Raw genomic sequence first — 24,096 nt, forward strand, 5'->3', positions numbered from 1 at the left:
TTTGTATGAGTCATTAGGCACAATAACAAATGTTGTGTTATTAATACATAATGTATCAGATATAACACTATAACTTATATTTAATACATAATGGTAATGAAGGGCTGCCCTTTATATGGGATAATTTAATATTTTTATTTCTATTTTTTACTAGCTAACACTTGATTGCGATCTCCCTTGGTGTAAAATGAAGGTTGAAAAATTTATACTAAGCGAGCAGATGCCCGCGACTTCGATTGCGTGGAAAGGTAATCTCTGACTCTGTAACGATTACTATAGGAGGTTTTTATTTTTTGTAAGTTTCCTTGACTGCGATCTCATCTGATGGTAAGTGATGATGCAATCTAAGATAGAAGCGGCTAACTTAGGCGTAGTATTAAAGCTAAATCGCTTGGCGGTACGTCTCTGCCAGTAGATCAAGATTAAGAGCTATTGAAAAATAAATATAATGAATGCTGTTATCAATTGTGTCAGATTTAAAGTAAATTACTTGAGACAAACTAGTTTACGAACGACAAGCATTTCCGTGCCACGTCGCTAGGCTCGTCCTTAAAGTAACTTCGTTACATTTCACGTACATAGAGACAAGTGGCATTTTATTGGGTGACAAGTATGCGGCCGTACTGGGATTGTAGGGTGACCAAGTTGTTGTGTATCAAGATAATGTATTGAACAGAATTAAGCAAGCATTACCTATAGGTCAATACATATAAATACAATTTAAGAGTCTATCTGTGATTTTCTAAACTGCTTATTTACTAGAGAACAAAACACAAACAAGCTTTTTTTTAATTTTTGTCTGTCTGTTTGACCGGGCTAATTTTTTGAACGGCTGGACCTATCTTAATGGGATTTTCACTGGAAGTTGCAGGAGGTTATTGAGTTACACATAGACTACTTTGTATCTCGATAATATTCATGGTTACCCGGAATTTCCCGCGTATGAGGTAGCAGGCGTCCGTTAGTACAATAATACAATAAAATTAAATAAAATCCTTTATTTGGTAATTTTTTTTAATAATAAATCAAAAACCATTTTATACTATTTTTTTTTATTTTTTCCGTTATTGAGTAAGTAACGTATATCGAAATACTTTCACGTATAAATTATGAATAAACTAGCCAACAGCCTTCGTCCGCGGAAATCTGAGTCGCATGGCATGATACGAGTATGAAAAGGCAATGCGGGCAGCCATCACTCCATCATAAATGCAGATTAAGCATTACCTTGTAACGGAGTACCTTTAAAATTGATAATATTTTTCAAGATATTCATTAAAAGCAAATGATGTCAAGACATCAACTTGTGACGAGTAATATTTTTGCTTATTGGGGTTAATATAATGCTTATCCCATTTTTGCCACGCTTTTCATTGATGCTCCGCTCCTATTGGCCGTAACGTGATCTTATACACTCTTAACCTATGACACTCACATATAACGTTACAAAGATATTTTTTCTTATTTATTATAATTTTAAGACTTGTCCCCCAAAAGTCAGTAGAATGGTTCCCTTACTACAGCCCCATCTATATTCTCTACAATTGATAAAATAAAATCTTGTCCAGTGCATCACAAAAACTGCTCTTAAAAAGTTATTAATTAACACCAGATGTAGGAAACGCAGTGGTGTTATTTAAACGGATGCGGTAACACGTAATGTTACTCATATTCTTCTAATTGATACTAGGTTAGCGTAGTTTACCATGGCTCAGTACTTATTATTCTGAAACAAGAATCTTGTCCAAAAAGGATTCACCTACTGTAGTACAAATTACTAGTCCTTTACAAATAAATTGACAAAATAACACAATTCATTAACACAATTCATTAGGTACTACGAGTTACAATTATTAGTATTTTAGCAGACGTCTGCGATTCCGTTTGCCCTCGGGAACCAGTGATTATTTTAAGATAATATATTAATCCATGGAGTAATCTATCGATGTTCTTCTGAGTTTTAGCATTTGGGGCGTGAATAATTCACCCAGCATACACATTTAGATACAGACACAGCTAATAATTTGTACTACTAAATTGCCGCGTCCATATATTTTCTTAGTTGCAGCTTGCACTCGTATAAATGCTTACGTCAAGCGCTTCGTGTGGGCTCCTTCCGCGTTCCAGCCGAGGGCGCGGCGTGTCGGGGCGGCGCACTAGTGCAGGCAGCGCGTCCTTTTATGTATTGCTTACATGAAAGTTTTGAATGACCGTGTATTTGCGGCGGTGAAATTACAGGCACGTGATTCTACCTCGTTGGTTCAGTGGTTAGCCTATGTGGTTGCGCATCAAGAAGTCCTGGGTTTGAATCCTGGGTCGGGCAGTTTGAGATACAGAGATTTACTTTCTTTTAAGAAATTTTCAGATAGCGGAGGTGGGAAGTTGCCGGTGTTACAATCTCGTGCCCGGAGAGCACGTTAAACTATCGATCATGGTCTTATCGTTAACATCTGATAGTGGTCGTTTAATGAATTTAACAAACCTCTAAAATAAATCATTAACAACCCATATTTAGCTCACTGTTGAGCACGAGTCTCCTCTCATAATGAGAGGGATTAGGCCTAATAGTCACGCAGGCCCAATGCGGATTGGCAAACTTCACACATGTAGAGAATTAAGAAAATTCTCAGACGTGCAGCCAAGAAATTTTCCTTCGCCGTTTTGAGACACTAGTTATCAAAATTCTTAAAATGCACTCAACTGAAAAGTTGGAGGTGCATGAACCAAATTCGAATCTACGCCCTCCGAATCGAAGTCAGAGGTCATATCCACTGGGCTATGTACTTAAAACTAAAATAAAAAATATACTTTGTAAATATTTTGATTAAGTCAATACATTCTACCCGGCTTCTGTAAATAAATACCGCCATCGATCTTTCGAAATACACGAGTACAACAGAGAGATCGTTCTGATTAATAAATAATTAATGTGGAATACTCTGCGAGCTTCCTGGGTCATCGTGCCGGTGGCATTAAGTACTTATATTGGTTCATATTTTTAGTGAACTAGTCGAACCAACGCTTTTATTGTTTTTGTTCTATAATTAATAATCTAGTTCTAATATCGCAGATCTGTCTCCTCTTTTACTCTATACCAAGCTTCCTGTAGCCAAGTTACACTTCAATTCTCTTTTAACGAACGCTTCGTAAGTAAAAAAAAACTGTGTAGGGCACGACGACATTGGTTATCGACAGCATTCAATCTGATATGTTATGTTCATACGTTTTTCGAAGCGTTAGCGTTTGTAGAAATATAATTGATGTGTAACATGGCTAGGACCTCAGGTTAGTTCTTGCGAGGACTATTGTTTCCATTTATGGAAGAGATCAGCTAAATACCAGTTTTTGATTCGGTGGATCACCGAGCTAGAAAACTCTTTGATTTAAGCGTTATCTAACGCCAAACTGTAAACGTTGGAGCATCGCTGAAATTTCAACAAAATTTATTACGGAAAGGGCACCCAGGAAATTTTTGAACTGGTTCCTCGTTCAACATTTTAACTGACAGGTATCGCAATAATCTTCACCCATCCTTAGGAATTGTATGAAGCGTTTTAGCTCTTTATTTCTGATTTACACTACGAAGTTATGGTATACTCTTCTAACCTCCGTTTTCCCTTCCACCCACATCATCTTCAAATCCAGGATGAATAGGCAAGAGTGTTCCACCACAGGCTGTATCATCACTAAATAGCAGGCATGATTGCCAATCCAAGTGCTAGCCTATACAATTAAAGAAAGACCACACGTCCTATAATAATTATTATTTAATAATATTGTCCGTGACTGGTAAATTGCATCCAATAATTCTGATATAGTGTAGCTGATCGATCAGTGCGTCCATTAATTGGTGATATTACTGATTCACATGGCGATAAATCAGATGAAAGATGAAATGGAAAGAGTATCAAAATACCTGGACCTTGCTCAAGTGATTACCGCCATGTGTAATTGTATATTTTGGGTCATCTGTAATTTTTACATTTTAAATTTATTTTACAAGTAATTTATTTAGATAATGGTAAATAAGTAAATAAAAGAAAATTTGTTCAAAATAACTAAAATAATAGACATATAAATAAATAGACGTATAAAGTGTCTGTTTGTCATTTTGAAAATCCATTACGATATATACATACGATGCGGATATGCCTACGTTAACAGTCCTGAAACCAAACCTTACAGTGATCTCCGTAAGAAATACCACGCAGTTAATTATAGTACGTCAAAATATACTTCACCTTGCAGACAATGTTGTTCATTGAGCAATTATACCATCGATTCCCATAAATTACAATTTGATTACCGCGACACAGGTGGGCGTAGTATAGTTACGAACATATTTTAAGATGCAAATCTACATTCCTCGAGAGCGGTGATTTTCCTGACATGTGATAAAGAACACTATTAGTTAATTAGATTAGTAGCGGCTGTTACTTAGCGGAAATATACTCATCAGCTGCTTATCCATAATAATATTATAAATGTGAAAGTGTGCGTATCTGTCTGTCTGTTTGTTTGTCTGTCTTTCACGGAAAAACGGAGCGACGAATTGACGTGATTTTTTAAGTGGAGATAGTTGAAAGAATGGAGAGTGTCATTGACTACTTTTTGTCTATTTCTAACCCCCCACTTCCCTAAAATGGGAGGTGGAAGTTTGTATGGAAAATTCCGCTATTTTCAAGCTAAAAGTTGGTATGCAGTCTATTTGTGATTAAAAAAACCGTGCAACATTTTTTTTTTGAAAATCCGCCCCAACACCTTAAAAGAGGATATGAAATTTTATATGGGCTGTTTTGCAGTTTTTAAGGTAGGAAGCTATAAATCGGTACACAGACTCTTTGTTCTGTGCTCTAAACCATGTTACCCCGAATTTAGCGCGTGAGAAGCCGCGGGCAAAAGCTGGTATTGTAATAAACACAATATATACAGGGTCAGTCTTACTTACGTCTTAAGACTGGAATAGGAGAAGATTTGAAACATTAATTAACCACGCTGTTCCAATATAAAGTCCATATTATATTTCTCTTTTTCACTACAACTTAACAAGAAGACTATACCTAAATATATTCTTAGGTATGCAGTTTTCCTCACGATGTTTTATCTTCACCGCAGATGATATTTAATTTCCCAAAATGCACATGAAAAGTTTGAGGTGCATGCCCCGGACCGGATTCGAACCTACGCCCTCCAAATCGAAGGCAGAGGTCATATCTACTCTCAAATTTCTTAGAATAAAGAAAAGCTCAATATTTCATAGCCTGATCAAGGAAACGAACCTAGTATCTCATTATATAACCACTGGACCAACGAGGCAGTTTATTCCAGCAATTTACGATCCCATCAAAGCGAGAGTAGTTCTGTTTTTGTCTGCATAGGTATGGTATCCATGAATACCAAACCCAAACCAAACTTCTACATTGGTCAAGGTAACCTCAAAGCCATAACTCTCTGCTATCTCGCGCCATACCCGATACGCCTGCATGGCGGTAGTACTAAAAGCTATCTCCAATTTGGACGCAAATGTCGCAACGTCACGCCCTTGGCATTCAGGTAACTTTGTATGTAACGCATGTGGAGTACGCCGACTGGTTTGTTGATCGCTTTATGCAATGCTAAGCCATTTCCAGCGATTTTTAAGAATCTATTTTTACATATCATGCGGAACCCAATATAATAGAGTATAAGGTATTGTGGAAATCTTTAAACCGTGAAAATAATAATTAACCGCGTGATCTACGGAGTGTGCGCAAATATTACAGGCTATTAAGAAAATTGTTATCTATACTATTATAATAAAGCTGAAGAGTTTGTTTGTTTCTTTGTTTGATTGAACGCGCTAATCTCAGGAACTACTGGTCTGCTTTGAAATATTCTTTCAGTGTTAGATAGCCCGTTTATAGAGCAAGGCTATAGGCTATAAATTATACCCTTATTCTTAAGGGAATGGGAACCACACGGGTAAAACCACGCGGCGTCAGCTAGTATTGAATAAATTGATAAAAATATAGTGCCGACAAAAAGTTTTTTGTAAAATCTTTTTAAAAAAGGGAAAATACTGCAATTTACGAAATAGGATCCATTATTAATTTTAGAAATGCAAGAAAACCAAACCAAAATGAACAAAAAACACGTAAGTATTGTAATACTAAATGGTATTTAATACATCTGTATGAATTTCAATAAAAATGTTTCTATTAAAAATGCAATGTGCCCCAAGATAGTTTAATTATAAAGGATATTTATTTATTTATTTTACCAACACAAATATAACAAAATATCAGCGTCCGATAGTTATTTAATCGTGTTAATGATAATGATAACAGTACAGAAAATAAACTTGATTCAGTATTGCATAAGACCATCACCGCAAATAATTTATGACTCGTCGGCACTTACAAAAATATGTACACTATTATAGCCCGAGAGCCTGACGCGAAACGTTAATTCAAATGACTTTATAGGTCGGGAGCGCGCGGCAAATGTCTTTATGCAAATACGAATGGCTCCATTTAATTGTGTTTGTATCAACAGAGTCGCAGTTAAAGTTATTTATTGGAAAGGGCGAGGAAAACCACTCCAATACTTGTAATGTAATGTTGTTGTTTAATTAATTCGATACAAATGTGTCTATATGTAGGTACATGATTTAATTTCAAATCTTATCAACCTTCGCGTATACCTGCGACTTCGGGTATGTAGATTGTAAAATGTACTATTAAATTGAAACTTATTTAGGCTTGATTTGAAGAGCTAGCGAATGCGTGATGCGTGTTACGAAAAGTGTGATCGGGTGATGCAAACGGACGTAGAGATGAAGATATAGGTTAGTGAATATAGAAAGAGAAACAATTAAATTTCCGGCCGCTCAGAATTTGCGTTTCTGACAGGTTGTGATCGAATGAGCGAATTTTGAACTGGCGTACAAGGTTGTTGAACAGTTTCAAGGTTACGCCAATTCTTTGTCTTTATAGTCATAATACAAAAAACGGCAATTGTAATTGAATATGTTTGTCCCATTCGATCACCTGACAGAAACGCAATATCTGAGCGGCTGCACATCACGTTTCGTATGTTATTGTAGGAGTAAGAGAAAGCAGTGCACGCGCACATTTTCTTTCTCTCTCCTTGTCATACAATAGATGGAGCTAAAGACGTAGAGAAAGAGAGCTTTTCTTTCGTGTGGTGGTCTAAAACACAATCGCATTTTTTAAAACGTGTTTGTTATACCAAAAAGTGCGACGTATTTTTAGCAAGTTTTACGAAACGTTGTTCTGTTAGAAGCGGTGGTTTTCCACTAGTATATTTAAAAAAAAATTAAAAAAAAATCAAGCTGGACTCATTGAGTTGCAGAAAACAATCGAAAGATGGAAACATATCAATATTAGAAATTATATTTTATAACTGAAGTTAACGTGAATTACGTATGCGTGAATAAAATTATCGGGCAGTACCGTAAGCCTGGCCCCGTATGGAGTTGAAACTACGACCCCATTCGTGCAAACAGACAGCACTTTATTATTATTGCATCTGATAATAAAAACAAATGGATTGCAATGTATCTAGCCGCGCCCTTCTATCCACATATGTGTCTTCCATTAACCATATTTAAATAAAAATTCATCATAAATTATCCATTTACCATAATATATTACGAGTGCTAAAAGTTCATCATAAATTAACGCCAACTATGAAGAATATTTTCCAAAACGGAAAACAAATCCAAAAATGTAGAAATACATTTTCTTTACTACAAAAATATTTCAAAATAAGGCAATGAATGCGTTGCCGTATGATCGATTTGAAGAATGCATATTATAAAGTATCAATAACTAGAATCTAGGGTAAACGTAATATGATATATCATGGAAAATGTTTTATTACTATAGTATGCGCATTATCATCTGAGTCGTCCGGTCATAAAAGTCAAAAAAGATAGGAATGTGCAGCGCGCCTACCTGCGCACCCTAATTATCGATAAACGGCTACCTGCGCACGTGCTAATGATGAGTCAATAATGATTTGGACGATTCTGATTGGTCGGTTTCTAATGTAATTGCATTGCGTATTTTTTTTGCTATAAATGTGTTTACTGCAATTAAATAAATACATTAATGTGTTACTCGTTGCGCACTATGGATACTAATATATAATAAATTTGGCAGAAGACGAAGATTCTGATGATGAAGACTCAGATGAAGATTAATTTTATTTAGTTAATAATTATATAATATGAAATATGTATTATATTAAATCAAATATTGTTAATTTTTTTAATTTTGTGAACAAGATACGATAATAAACTTTACTTATCGATAATATGTCTTTCATTGTTACACCCTTCACTAGACGGCTCCATAAGACCCATAAGTGCAAGCGAGATAGATATAGAGAAATGATTTATGGCCCTAAGACTCAGTTGTTAATGCTATTAGTATAACTACTATATACGTCCAATGTTCAGCATTGGACATTAAATGTCCAGGATTCAAGTTGGTCAAAACAAATGACGACCTTTCAGTAGACAATGCCAGGGGCGTGCAGGCGTTAACTAGGGTATGCAATACAGGATTGTAATGAACCCTCAGGGTAGGCAGTACATTATTGCATCTACGAACTGAACAACTAGCAGCTGAAGCTGAAATAACGTCGAAGAATAAAAATTGTACTTATAACGCGCCTTTAACTAATGTAATCCTACTGTCTACTAATATTACCGAAAGGAGTGTGGATTTTCATCATCCTCCTAACAAGTTAGCCCGCTTCCATCTTAGACTGCATCATCACTTACCATCAGGTGAGGTTGTAGTCAAGGGCCAACTTGTCAAGAATAAAAAAAAATATAAACACGAAAGTTTGTATGGATGTAATTTTGTTTGGATGTTTGTTTCTTTTTTATTCCGCTACTACTGAAGTGATTTGGCCGATATTTGGAAGGGAAATAGATTTTACTCTGATTTAACACTTGCTACTTTCATTCCGGAAAATCCATACTTCTCGCGGAATTTGTGAAAAATATAATTCCACGTGGACGAAGTCGCGGGCTTCCACTAGTTAAGGCGCCCTTAATTAATGTAAAAGAAAAGATTGATTCTTGATTCAGATATCAGATAAGATAAGGAAGTATTTTGCTCAACAACGTGTTGCTTGTATTGTTGGCATCTTGAACATTCTCCGCATGATTGTCTCAGTTAATTATTGTGGATATCATTTCTTTTGAATGCCGACATTTTTAAATGGTGTTTCTTATTTTCCTCAATGGTCGTATTTTGTATTTTTGAGTATAATTTGTTTCTATATTTTATATCTGAAATCAAAAAAGTAATTTCTTATTACTTATGCAATTTAATTTTATAAAAACGAAAAACATTAACAAAAACAACATAAGCCAAAATTATATATTTTCTCTCTCATTTATTTATTTGTCCTTTTTTAAGTTTTTTTCAGTGTTAAGATAAAAATATAATGAAAAACACTATAAAAATTAAAAAAAAAACAATCCTCTCGCTGCGGAACGTTTGAGTGCTCCAGTGTGAGAAACCTCCACACAATACGCGCCGTCTCAAAAATCTGTTTCCGACCCTTGTTGACGTCCAACAGTTAAGTGAAAGCTTCTTAAGATGTTGGTCGAAGCTTTTCGCTATAAGACCATTGGCTGAAACAACCATCGGAACAACAACAGTTGACTCAACATTCCACATGGCGGTAATAGCATAAGCAAGGTATTTTTGATACATTTTCCTTTTCGGCTTTAACCAGATTTATCGTCATGTGGAACAGTAATATCAACAATCATTGCAAATATATTATTATAATAATTATGAAACAAAAAAAAAGCAAAATAAAAAGTAAAGCTATTTATTTTTATAATGCAATTGTTAATTACGTATCCAATTACTTGCCAATTAACTGGTATTACCTAACTAATAACTTTATTACTTCAGTAATCCAGTGTTTCATGATGCCGTCGCCGCCTGCGCAACTGTTGGTATGATAATAATTAATACCGCAGTACCGCTTGCTGCACCGGCGATATACTGAAGTGGGCAACGGGCATACTTGCTGAAATAATGTTTACCACATCGTCTGAAATTTGAAGCATTGCTCAATATAATTTATATGCTTAATATAATATAATTGCTTATTATATAGCCGAGGTCCGAGTCTCATAGGAGACGCCTTTAGAGAGCCGTTCTGACCTCTATGTTTCTTTCAGCCTTCACACATCAGGCGATGCTTCTGCGCTCGCCCAACCCCCCCCCCGATGACGCCGTAGTGGTTCCGTAGGGAGCTATCGGCACCTACTCAGACAGAAAAAAAATATATATATATTCTTTCACTTTAGTAATAACTTATGTATTCGAAAGTAGAAATGAAAACGGAATTTGGGTTTTATTGATAGTGTTAACGAGTCATCAATTTATTGTCATACAAAAGACTTCAACGCGTATTTTTCTTGTATTTCTCAACCATATTTTTTTATAATACATTAAAATCGGCCCAACCGTATCCTAAGAGTGCGATTACCAACACTATCATGGTAGGGACTTAAACCCTACCCCCATTTTAAATCGTAATTTTAATATTTTCGTATGAAAAAAAATATGGCATAACGTTTTGCTGATTCAGCTAGTCAATATCGTAAAAGATTGGAATTTTTTAATTGTAAAAGATCAATATTTTAAAAGAGGAACTGCTCTCTACTACGACGGAATGGTACGGAACTCTAGGTAGTTTGTGAAACAGTCAAACTTGACGTTTCAAAAGTGATTACGACCCCTAGGCGTTATATTTTCCTTCCTTACTCATGTAACTATAGCATTCTTTATTTAGTGGGCTATCTAAAACAATGAATTCCTTCTGCGTACCAGTAATTCCTGCGATTAAACCATATAAACAAACTTTTCAGTTTTATAATATTAAGTATAGATTATATTAAATCATGAATCTATTTTCACCTTTGTAATATAATTTGAGGTCATTGTATAATATAATGTCAATAAACATAATTATTATTACATCAATGGGTCGGTTCATAAAAAAATTGTAACAAATTATTGTTACGTATGCAAATTAAAATATAATTAGCATACAATAATCATTGTTGTCAGTTAATTTTACACGGTTGCATTCTTTGAACTTCCTCTATCACTCGGCTTCGCGTGTTACTTTCTTCATAATATTAAAAATAATAATTCAAATTGTTTCCTTCAATATAATGCAAAATTACGTTTTTTATATAAACTAAATTTTTATGTGTACTATTTTCTATGTGTTTGTTTTTCTAATGTGCAGTAAAGTCTAAATTAATAAAATAAAATAATATTATAAAGAAGTAAGATTTAGTTTCTGTATGTTACGATTTAGCTCAAACTTATTTACCTCACAAGTTTGGGAGGACTTTCTTTATAGCAGCATTTTATTTTATTCGTTTGGTTTAAAAATTTTCAGAACTTCTAACGCGATAAATTTTTAATTATTTTTTTTTATTTTTTTATTCTTTACAAGTTAGCCCTTGACTACAATCTCACCTTATTATGGCTAGGAATAATTATTATGGTTAGGAATATGTCAAACATACATATTTTTCAATGAACAGACAGAAATACTAATAATAATATCAAATATATTTGTAGGCTTGTAAAATGCTAATTAAACAATTGATTGATATTTTAACGTGACCTTATATGGTAGAAATGCTTAGACACGTGTTTGCGTGTAGTGCTATTTCATTACATCATTCGTTAATTCAAACGAAGACAGTATATTTTATGGTAACCAGCCAGCAGTAGCGATGACTGAAGTTTTCTTGTAGGTAACCCATTCATGTGATTTTTTAATCTGAATGTGTTTTTGTCTGAGTACTTTAAATTATTTACATCAGTAAAACTCGTGGATATTCAAAAGGTAACCCGATAGGAGTCGGGTTGTTGGGAACCATCGCCTCTGCTACCCAGTTAATCAATGAGTGACTTATTTATCTCTTTACTTAATACAAATAAAACTATGTCAAAGATGTTTTGAAGTTTTTTTTAATGATTTATGCAGGGTGTTTGTTTAATTTGCCATTAAAGGTCTAAAAATTATATCTAGTTACTCCACATGAAAATTTCTTCCTAACTATAAACATATAGCGGGGAATCAATTGCTAAAGCGTCAGCTTCAGCGTTCTATGCTCTAGAGTATAAATAAACTGATTGGAGATAATTGTAATTTACTAGTAGAAGCTGGCGTTATAAGGTACAAATTGCAAAATCGGAATTTCAATTCAGTTCAAATAATAAACCCGTGCCAAAGCTTCAAATGCTCCAAAGTCCATTTTCTGAATTTTGAGTTCAGTCAATGTAATGTACATATAAGAACAAAATGAATAAATAAATAAATAAAGTCAAAAAATGTGGAACGCTTCACGATTTTGCGTGTCATCCTTGCGCAGGGGCCATGCTAATCTTCTCTGTATCGTTCCAATTTTAGTATATGTACTGCCGAAGCGAGTACGATTACTAACGCGGTTAAAAGTTTACTTATAGTCTAGAACATTAAACATTTCGATAGCGTGATGTAGACCCCATACAAATTAACAGTGCTACTGACAGCGCCATCTATACTAGTTTTTGGTAAACATAATATAATTTGAGTAGCGCTCACAGATGGCGCTAATACTTTACAAGTTCTAAGAAGTTCAGATATTTTTGTATAGGTGGCCAGGGACAGAATTTGTAATTTCTTTTTATTATCTTATTGCTCAGACTAAATTAGATAATTTTCTACAGAATATTTTCTTCCCACAAACGTGAAACTTTTTAAGGAAATAAAATTAACTATATGACTGACTACTCAGTTTTAAAAATTGATGTAAAATGGTGATAAACAAAAAAAACCATGGCTGAGTTTGCTGTGGGCTTTTAAGTTACGATAGTTCCAAATGCGCATTTGGAACTATCGTAACATTAATTTTAAACTTTCGATTTTAACTATCACCATTATCTAATAACATTGCCTAACGTTACAAAAGTGTTGGTAAAGTAAGCCTATGATTGAAATAAATTAATTTTGACTTTGTCTTATAACTTTTATAAATTGATGTATCTTTCACGCAAAAACTATCGAATATATTTGGCTGCAGATTGGGATGGAGATAGATTTAATTAATTAATTTAGAAAATAAATAATTTCCGCGGAAATTATGAAAAACTAAAACTCAATTCAATCAATTTCGGATTTAATTCAAAGATGTTTTTGAGAGAGGTAGGCTTACAAACTTAGCGTTTACAAAATAACACAGGCCTGGCTAGCTCAGGCTTGTAGAAGTTCTCAAGTGTGTAAGAGGATTTAAAAATGAAATAAAATCAATAATAATTTGGAAAATATTTTATATTCGACGGATTTATTAAATAAACAATTAGGATTCCTTAAACTTATGGCTAATTCATTCATATTATAAATAAAATTAATAAATGCTTGAATTAATGAAATATGTATTTATTTACAATGATAATTATTAATTTATTCATTTACCTAATACGATTAAAATTAAGAACTGGGATGAACTCAGTTTCAATAAATTTATTTAAAAAAATAAAATACTTATTAAATTCGGCAGTTTTGTTCAAACTATAATTATTAATTAATAACAATCTAAATATTATAATTTAAAAAATATTTTCATTACGTTTATTATCTAGGTATCAAAAATAAATATTATTTAACAAAAATAAAGAATTATCTAAATTAGTGTATTATTTAATATTTTAGCAGTCTAAATATCAAAATAGTTTCTTCGATGTAATACAATTCGATTTAACACGATGTCCTAATTATTGTAATTATTATATTACATTATTATAATTTCATATTTTTACTATGCTTTTTATTTATTAATATTTAGATATTAAACTTATTATCATTAATGATAATAAGATGTCCCTACTGAAAAAATAATTTTTCGCAATGCATTACAAAACTAAGTATTTATTTAAATAAAATCGTACATTATCACATTATTTACTATATCAAATGTAATCCTGTAATTTGATATTGTGAAAAATAAGTAGGTACTCCTATGTCTTGATTTTTGATATTTTAAGAAGCAAGTCATACAAAATGTAGTATCGAGTAAAATTCAGTAGTAAGTAATATTAACAATTTTTTATATAAAATACATACTTATAATATACTTATAACAGATGTAATACTTAAGTTTCTAAAAATAGAAGCATTTTTCTAATGAATAAAGAAAACAGTAAATATTTCTTTAAATGCAAGTGGTTTGCTGTTTTTCATGTATTCAAAGATAATATTTAATTGACAGCTTCATTAAATCGTGTCAACATAATTTCTTCTAATCGATCTTATTTTTACTAGAGTAGTATTACTTTGGAGAACATTGACCCCAAAAATGTTAACGCGTATTTTTTCATAAAAATGTAATAGTGTATACCTGTATTGTTTCATAAAATAATGTAAAAGTATATTGTTTACACAAAAAATGCTTTTTCATACAAGCTGTATTTTCCATAGAAATTGCCCAATATTTTTGCCCAAAATCTGATTTGCCCATTAGAACTGTAATATCTGGTTGATCCAGTCCCGGAACTCGGAGATGCGCGTGTAGACGCCGGGCTGGTTGGGCTCCGCGCAGCCGATGCCCCACGAGATGACCCCGCTCAATACGAACCGACTGTCTCTCTCTCGCTGAACTACCATTGGACCACCACTGTCACCTGTGGGAAATCAACACATATAAAGGGATATACCCACCGGTTCATACAATGTCAGCCCAGGGAACCCAGGTATATGGACATAAAAGTATATAGACATGATAGTTGTATAAATAAGGATCTGGTTAATTGGTCTAATAAAAGTATGTTTTTTGAAGTGAAATACATTTTTTTATCACTCTTCTAGGGCAAAATGTTCGCCGGCGTACCAAAGTGCCGAAGTAACATTTGAAGCTGTATTATATTTTCTGTTACAAACAAGCTTAACTAACAAGAAAACGAACAAATAAACCAATCATAAATCTACTAGGCTATACTGGTTGTTTTTCGTTATTGGTTAAGGATGTTGATTGACATCATTCGCGTAATCAAGTAACACGGCTGCTTTTAAACAGGGACCTCGTCTTAACGGAAATTAACTTTCTCCATCTGCGGGAATTTACTTACTAGTGGAATAGGAGGCAAATTGGCTCTGAACTTGTTATTGATACACAGTGAAGACTATGCGATGGCGATGCAGAGCCGTGATATCCCGGTTATTATGACCCCAGACTTTGATTTAGAAGGTGTAGTTTCGAATCCGGTCAAGCACCTCTAACTTATTAATTATGTGCATTTTAAGAAATTAATTATCACGTGTCTCAATCGGTGAAGAAAAAACATCTTGAAAAAACCTGCATACCTGATAATTTTAACAATTCTCTACGTATGTGAAGTCTGCCAATCCGGACTGGGCATGGTGGACTATTATTCTAATCTCCAAAGCGTCTTGGGATATAATTAATAACAGTTTTCAATCTAAAATATCGAATAGAGAAATAAGTAATGTTAAATATCAGGGCATTACTTATTCCACCCCAAGTATAATTACAGAAGTATTTAATAACTTCTTTCTGGACATTAGCAATAAATCTAATGATGTTGATTATAAACAAAATTTGACTTGTGACATAAATAGTAATCATAAAACACTGTATCTGACGCCAACAAACATAGACGATGTATATAAAACAATTTTAGGACTAAATATGACGAACTCAACGGGATATGACAACTTAAATACTAGACTTCTAAAACGCTGTGCTGCTTATTTGGCACCGCCACTTATGCATATTATAAATCTATCTTTTGTGGAAGGTGTGTTTCCAGAAAAACTCAAGTTGTCAACTGTAAAGCCAGTATACAAAAAAGACGATAAAAGTGATATAAAAAACTACCGTCCTATAACTCTAATACCTGTACTCTCAAAAGTTTTAGAAAAAATTATGCACAATAAACTATTTAGTTTTATATCACACTGCAACATACTAAAAGATGAGCAATATGGCTTTAGAAAGAATTGCAGTACTACACTAGCCTGCTATAATCTTAACAAAGTTATCACAGAGAACCTTAATGCGAAGGAGTCGGTTGTATGTATCTTTCTAGATATGACCAGAGCATTTGATCTAGTTTGTCATAAAACTCTTCTAGATAAATTGGGAAAGTATGGTATTAGAGGAAAATGTTTACAGTGGTTGGAAAGTTACCTTAGCAATAGAATGCAATGTGTTGAAATTTTAAATACAAATAATTTTCGATGTAATACATACCGATCAAATTTTAAAATTCAAAATCCATATGGTGTTCCTCAAGGCAGTATCCTAGGTCCTTTATTATTTATTTTGTATATAAATGACCTCCCGAATGTCATCAAACACAAATGCATTATGTATGCTGATGATACAACTATTGTCGTTACTGGCAAGGATAGATCAACTATTGAGTTTGAATGTAACGATGCTTTATCAAAAGTTATCCAATGGTTAGACAGAAATAATTTGTCAGTCAACATGCAGAAAACAAAATTTATTCAATATATGCCATATAACAACATATCCTCAAATTTCAAAATTAGTTATAAAGGGTCGTCTATAAATGAAGTAGAAACTACAACTTTCTTGGGGATAATAACTGATAAATATTGCAATTGGAAATCCCACATCGAACAATTATGCGCCAAGTTGGATAGATTTGTATTTGTTCTTAGAAGATTATATCAAACCAACAGTTACAAAACAGCTTTGTTGGCATATAATGGATATGTTTCTTCACTGCTAAGGTATGGAATCATCTTATGGGGAAACTCCGTACTTATAAACACTGTGTTCGTTAAGCAAAAGGCTTGTTTGAGGGCCTTATGTGGCTTGCACACGCTTGACTCATGTAGACCTTTGTTTAAAAGGTTCAATGTTCTCCCTCTGCCTTGTTTGTATATATTAGAAATATTATTACTAGTTAAAAGATATCCTAAATATTTTAAAAGTTACAATGAGTTAAGTGATGTCAGGCGAAGAAGAAAAGATAAGCTAATAATGCCACCAAAAAGGCTTGACATGTTCGCTAAGAGTGTACATTGTAGTGCAATTTCAATATATAACAAACTACCAGATATCTATAAGATTGACAATGTAAATAGTTTCAAGAGTAAGGTTTCTAAAATGCTTATGGATAAATGTTTCTATAACTTAAATGAGTATTTAAATTACAAATTTTAATGATATTCTTTTTTTTTTTTTTTGACGTATGATAAATATTTTGACATAATTTTAATTGACATGTGTGTTTGACATAATTTTAATTGACATTTTAACATTTCACTGGTAATAATTACTTGACTTTGCACTAAATTTAACAAGGTTTAATAATTTTGACAGTATATATTATGACTATTATTTTATTTTATCTGTCACAGTAGTTTTGAGTTAAATTTGTCATAATCATTGAATCTTAAAATGTTAAATTGTATAAGCTATTACATATGTTTTCTTTTTTTTATTTGTTTGCTTTTAAATTAGGATTATACATAGTCTATTTAAATTTTTCATACACCAAATTATTATGGTAGAGAGTATCAGGGTCTTATTATATTTAAGTAATCTTTGTAAACCTGCTTTCTGATGAATAAATAAATTATTATTATTATTATTATTATTAAATTATTATCTCTTTTATACTGAGAGGAGACTCCTACTCAACAAGTAGTTAAGTAAACAGTGAGCCGAATAGGTATAGGTTGTAAGGATGTGTTCGCTGTGGCATTATGTCCCCTAGAAGGCGGGGGACCCTATTGCTCTTTCCTGTATCATTATATCCCCCAGAAGTTAGGGGAGGGGTTGCTCACCTTCGCAGCTGTCGGAGCCGCCCTGCCGCCAGCCGGCGCAGATGAAGATGTTAGGGATGTGCTCGTTGTAGCCCGCCGCCAGGTACATCGCCTCGCACGCCGTGTTGTTGATAACCGGCACTTCTACTTCTTGCAGCACGCTGGGAAGTGGACCCTCTGGGGGACAAGGCAAATGGGGGTTCAATGGCAATATACAAGTTGTAAAGATTTTTGTATTTTTGTTTTTAACGAATAAATTCAAAATTACTAAATCAAATTGCTAAGAAAGCTACATTATCAGGGAGCAACATAGACTATACTTTATTTCCGTGTTCAGATAAGAACGGGAATTACGCTGGTAAAACCACGAGGTTCTGCTAGTACATTATAAAACTAACATACAATATAATGGCGCGGGCAAGACCACAAATACAGTCAACAAATACAGACTCAGGTAAAATGTTTCTAATTCAAGCATTACAAATACTGTAACTGAAGTAACCTAAACCTGAACAAACCTCAATAGCTTAACGGACTCATCACCGAGGGGTGGTGGTTCGATCCCTACCCCGTTGGATACTTTCTCCTATTACAGTCTTTCCCGACTGGTTGGGGGAGAATGGGAATATTGGTCAAATAAAAAAAAAACTTAGATATGACAAATATTCTTTAAAAATAAAAATAAAACCGGAACATTTTGTTTCACAACCCTCATTTTACCCTAATAGTTAGTACAATGCAACGTACTCTTGACTTGATTAAAATTGGCTAAGTCTGATCTGATGGTAGAATTCGAACATAGCCAAAAATCTTAAAACATACCCAACTTGTGGACTACAAACTTACCATCATACAGTCGTCCCCACCCAGTGACGTAAGCAGTTCTGCCGACGTAGTTGTCGTCATCGTCCGGCACGCACACTGGCAGGATGTTGGGCTGGAACGTCACTGGCTCGTAGAATCTTCAAAAGAAAAAATAATTAACCCTGCGATTAATGTGCCTTTTTTTCATTTAACTTTTTTTTTAATAAGGAGGAAAATAAGTGTGACGAAAAGAGAATTTTATATTTTGACTCTACAACTAATTTAGTACGAACTTGCATACTCTTTAACTTTACGGATCCTAACAGAGTTACCGACTGCGCTACATCGGTACATTACATGTACCGAATAAAAAAAACCATACCGCGACCTGTAGCTAAGCAATAAACGCTAACGCTTCGAAAACTAAAAAATAAATGGGCATGACATACTTAATACTATAGAGTGGTGCAGTAGGTACCTGAGCAAAGCAAGGTCGTACTCTATATAATAAGTCTTACCTGAGCAAGGCAAGGTCGTACTCTATATAATAAGTCTTACCTGAGCACAGCAAGGTCGTACTCTATATAATAAGTCTTACCTGAGCACAGCAAGGTCGTACTCTATATAATAAGTCTTACCAGAGCAAAGCAAGGTCGTACTCTATATAATAAGCCTTACCTGAGCAAGGCAAGGTCGTATTCTATATAAAGTCTTACCAAAGCAAATCAAGGTATATAATAAGTCTTACCTGAGCAAGGTCGAACTCTATATAATAAGTCTTACCTGAGCAAGGTCGAACTATATATATTAAGTCTTACCTGAGCAAGGCAAGGTCGAACTCTATATAATAAGTCTTACCTGAGCAAGGCAAGGTCGTACTCTATTTAATAAGTCTTACCTGAGCAAGGCAAGGTCGAACTCTATATTATAAATCTTACCTGACCAAGGTCGTACTCTGTATAATAAGTCTTACCTGAGCAAAGCAAGGTCGTTCTCTATGTAATAAGTCTTACCTGAGCAAGGCAGGGTCGTACTCTATTTAATAAGTCTTACCTGAGCAAGGCAAGATCGAACTCTATATAATAAGTCTTACCTGAGCAAAGCAAGGTCGTACTCTATATACTAAGTCTTACCTGAGCAAGGCAAGGTCGTACTCTATATAATAAGTCTTACCTTAGCAAGGCAAGGTCGTACTTTATTTAATAAGTCTTACCAGAGCAAAGCAAGGTCGTACTCTATAAAATAAGTCTTACCAGAGCGAAGCAAGATCGTACTCTATATAATAAGTCTTACCAGAACAAAGCAAGGTCGTACTCTATATAATAATCTTACCTTAGCAAGGCAAGGTCGAACTCTGTATACTTAGTCTTACCTTAGCAAGGCAAGGTCGAACTCTATATACTAAGTCTTACCTGAGCAAGGTCGTACTCTATATAACAAGTCTTACCTGAGCAAGGCAAGGTCGTACTCAAAGGTGGCGTTGTCGAAGTGCGGGTGGTTGGCTACGATCTGCACGCGCCTCTCTGCGAAACCCGTAGGGCTCCTCCTCGTTAGCCAGGTCGTACTCTATATAATAAGTCTTACCTGAGCAAGGCAAGGTCGAACTCTACATACTAAGTCTTACCTGAGCAAGGCAAGGTCGTACTCAAAGGTAGCGGGGTCGAAGTGTGGGTGGCTGGCTACGATCTGTACGCGCCTCTCCGCGAACCCATAGGGCTCCTCTTCGTTAGCCAGGTCGTACTCTCCGAGACGCACTAGCAAATCTGATGGTGGCACTCTGAAAACGACATTAATTTTTAATTTTCTTCAAAAATATTAATATTAAAAATGGTTATAACCCCCGGTGACGCCGCTAAAGCCTACCTATGAAACCTACGGAACTTACACAATCAGAATAAACCGGCCAGTGCGAGTCGTACTCGTACACGAAGGGTTCCGTCATCTATAAAAACGGCAAAAAATAACGTGTGTTGGGATATATAACTTAAATATTACTCTTATTTTATATCCAACTTGGTTATTATATTGTACAAAGTACGACAAAAACAGTAAGTAAACAAAATATTAATTTTAATTAATCTAAATATACAAAGCCGTAAGGTAATCACCAATTAAAAACCGTACACTAGACGTACAAAAAGTAAATTTGGCAGGGCGGAAATTTGGTAGTCTACAGTTAGTATAGTAGAGGGCGGGTTTAAGGAGGTCTAAGGGTAGACGAAGTCACAGGCGTCCGCTAGTAAATAATAATTACGCTATTCATTAAATAAAAATGTATTGTATAAAGTGTAATCGTCAAAAAAAGTTATATGCTGGAGAAGAAATAGAGGTGACTTTTTTTCTCTAAAAACTTTAACCGTGTCATAATCAACCGTCATGTTTCATTCGTACTTGAGTGAGGTCGATGTTGCGTATCGAGATGAGCCGACGGAGCGCGGCTAATATACGGGTTTTCCTTAATAATTAAGATTTATTATCGTGCTTCCTTATTCCCAGCTAATCCGTTCGCTTAGGAAACATGTCCTATTGTTTTGTAAACAAAAATTTTGTCGGTATTAAATTTATAGTCAGAGGATTAATTAAACCAGTCAATTTCAATTCAATTTTGATTTTATGTCTTACTGCTGTAATTCCAGTCAGTAAAATGACAAGTGCAACTGTCACTGAAATGTCATTTTCGTAAAATGACTACTATAGTAGGATTAGATACTCGTATCTTCCAACAACCCAACAAGTAATAAACTATATGAATTGTCCTAAACTTACAGTTGATTTACGCATAAGGATAGATGATCTATAGGCTATGATATGATATGACTATAGGCTATATCTATACTAATATTATAAAGAGGTAAAGTTTGTAAGTTTGTAAGTTTGTCACATTTTTTAAATGGGGTAATCTTCGGAACTACTGGTCCGATTTTAAAAATTCTTTCACCAATAGAATGTTACATTATCGGGGAGTGCTATAGGCTATATTTTATATTGATATCATATATATTAGCCGAGTTATCACAGTTTTTGTCATACTGGTCGGACTGAAAATCCTCTTAAACAGACTTATTCGCATGCGCTGCCTTAACTATTGTGTATAATTGAAATTAATGTATGGAGACTTTATGTATCTTTAAAAGTTCTACAAAAAAGTCCGCGACACCATATATATATCTTCTATATATTAGCAGATATAGTACCTTTTGGGTTTTAAAAATTATTAATTTTATATACTTAGGTTTACGTCATTATTTATACAACTAAACTTTAATCCTTATTAAAATAAATTATTTTATAATCACAAGGATATTATGGAGATAAGATTTGCCCTTTACAGTATGTTGATTACTTAAATAGTTTCGGAGATAATACAAAATTTCTAAAAGACGCAGAAATTCCGCCATATGACGCTCGGCGCTTTCATTTACGTAGTTCCCTTTCCCGTGTGAATATGGGGATCAAACATAGCCTATGACACTCGCAAATAACGTAGCTTTCTATTGGTAAAACAATTTTCCAAATTGGTCCAGTAGATCCAGAGATTACCTCCTACAACCACACGAACTTTACCTCTTTATATTATTAGCATAGAAGTCTCTATTTCTCTTGGTCATACCACTACTCTCGAAGGACTGGACCGATTTTGCTAAGGGTAGGAGTAAGATAGGGAAGTTACAGGGTAGGGTAGGGTACGGGTAGGGAAGCGTAAGGGTAGTGTAGGGGTAGGGTAGTGGTAGGGTAGAGGTACGGGTAGGATAGGGAAGTGGTAGGGTAGGGGTAGGATAGGCGTGAGATAGGGGTACGGGTGGGATAGGGGTAGGAAAGGGATAGGGTACGGGGAGGGTAGGGGTAGGATGGGAATAGGGTGTAGGTAAGGTAGGGGTAGGGTAGGGGTAGGTTTGGGGTAGGGTGGGGGTAGGGTGGGGGTAGGGCTAGGGTAGGGTAGGGGTAGGGTACATGTAGGGGTTGGGTAGGGTAGGGTTGGGGTAGTGGTAGGGTAGGGGTAGGGTAGGGTAGGGGTAGGGTACATGTAGGGGTTGGGTAGGGTAGGGTTGGGGTAGTGGTAGGGTAGGGGTAGGGTAGGGTAGGGGTAGGGTAGGGTAGGGGTAGTAGTAAAGTTGACATCGAAATTTACGCGGACGAAGTCGCGGGCGTCCGCTAGTAATATATATTATAAATCATCTACTTCACTAAAAGTACTAAAGAATTGCAAAGGGACGTCTAGTGTTGCTAACTTTGAGGCGGTTTGGGATATTTTTACAATTTGTTTATTGCAAATTATTGTTCTTTGTCGTTACAGTTCTGACAGAGTGGTCTCTGGACTTTATCCGTCAATTTTACTATAACAAGTCCAGAACAGATAAATAGTGGCGTCAACGAATATTCGACAAGGAATTTAGTATATTATAATCTGTACGAATCGTGCTAACCCAATGAAAACCCTGTACCTATATTTTTCCATTTTGTATTTTATATATATATATTGCTTACTCTAGTTATAAACCTTGTGCACGCCACTGCAGACCATAGACCATAATCATTTATAGTTAAAGCTCACCTTTCAACACAATGGGCGGCGGTGATCGCCCAGTTTTCATTCAGCAAGGCAGCGCCACACTTATGAAGGTATGTCGAAGTCCTGAACTGCCTCAGGGATATCTGCCAAGGCCACTGCCCGAAGCCAGACTTGGCGCCTCCAACGATCCTCGCTTGAGGCCACATCCTCCTGCCACAGACTGCCAGTAACATAAGCGTTGAGTTTATTATCATTTTCGTCAAACCAAAGAGGTTAATAGCACCAAAAAGTTTATTAACACTAATAAGTACATACAACATTAGAATCAATTTATAGAAGTCACTTTAAAAAAATTAGAATGTGCGAGACCATGGTAACAAAAGTCCAAGTTCATCGAATAGTCCAAGATAGGTAATGATATATGTAGTTATTTGACTAGTCCAAAACACTCGAATATGCTCCACAGTTTAGAGTATTCCAATAGTCCGATGTATAAACTACACCACCTTTTGAAAACACCTTTAGTTATTTAACATTAACAGTTTTAAAAACACTTAATTATTCACGATAAAGTTGTTCGGTATAAAGACAATTTGTAATAATATTTTCTGGGAATAACTAAATTGTTTCCGAAAATCCGTTACTTTATAATCACTTTTATTTTCTTTTACTTAAGGAATATATTTGAGTAACAACATGATAGAAATAAGTGAATTAAAGGACTAAAGTAACTTAATTGGCTTTTGAACAGTAAAATTGACACTTGCGAAATCACATAAATGATAATTTACACTTCCCAAAGAGTGCAATGCACTTTTTTGTTCGCATTCAAACAGTCAAAATAACACTTGATGGTTACTAATTTCGTGGAAAATTTTAATTTCGGGTTTTCACAATAATTACACTTTTCCGTACTTTAT

The 24,096-nt window shown here is 34.6% G+C and overlaps 1 protein-coding gene and 1 non-coding gene across 2 annotated transcripts in view; both read right to left on the reverse strand.

The window, feature by feature from the left end:
* Positions 1 to 12,391: 12,391 nt before the first annotated feature.
* On the reverse strand, positions 12,392 to 12,498 carry LOC112051686 (U6 spliceosomal RNA). Its single transcript, XR_002887253.1, has one exon. It is a non-coding gene; the product is annotated as a U6 spliceosomal RNA (small nuclear RNA).
* Positions 12,499 to 13,762: 1,264 nt separating this feature from the next.
* The window catches only part of LOC112051681 (serine proteinase stubble), a 40,775-nt gene continuing 30,441 nt past the window's right edge, over positions 13,763 to 24,096 (reverse strand). The window contains exons 6-10 of the mRNA XM_024090450.2: positions 23,219 to 23,396; positions 20,291 to 20,443; positions 18,709 to 18,824; positions 17,884 to 18,039; positions 13,763 to 14,723 (exon numbers count right to left, since the gene is read on the reverse strand). Coding sequence (XP_023946218.2) covers positions 14,560 to 14,723; positions 17,884 to 18,039; positions 18,709 to 18,824; positions 20,291 to 20,443; positions 23,219 to 23,396 — 767 coding nt within the window. The 3' untranslated portion in view covers positions 13,763 to 14,559. The remainder of the gene's footprint in view (positions 14,724 to 17,883; positions 18,040 to 18,708; positions 18,825 to 20,290; positions 20,444 to 23,218; positions 23,397 to 24,096) is intronic.

The sequence above is a fragment of the Bicyclus anynana genome, chromosome 18 (assembly GCF_947172395.1).
Source record: "Bicyclus anynana chromosome 18, ilBicAnyn1.1, whole genome shotgun sequence".
In the NCBI taxonomy this organism is placed as follows: Eukaryota; Metazoa; Arthropoda; class Insecta; order Lepidoptera; family Nymphalidae; genus Bicyclus; species Bicyclus anynana.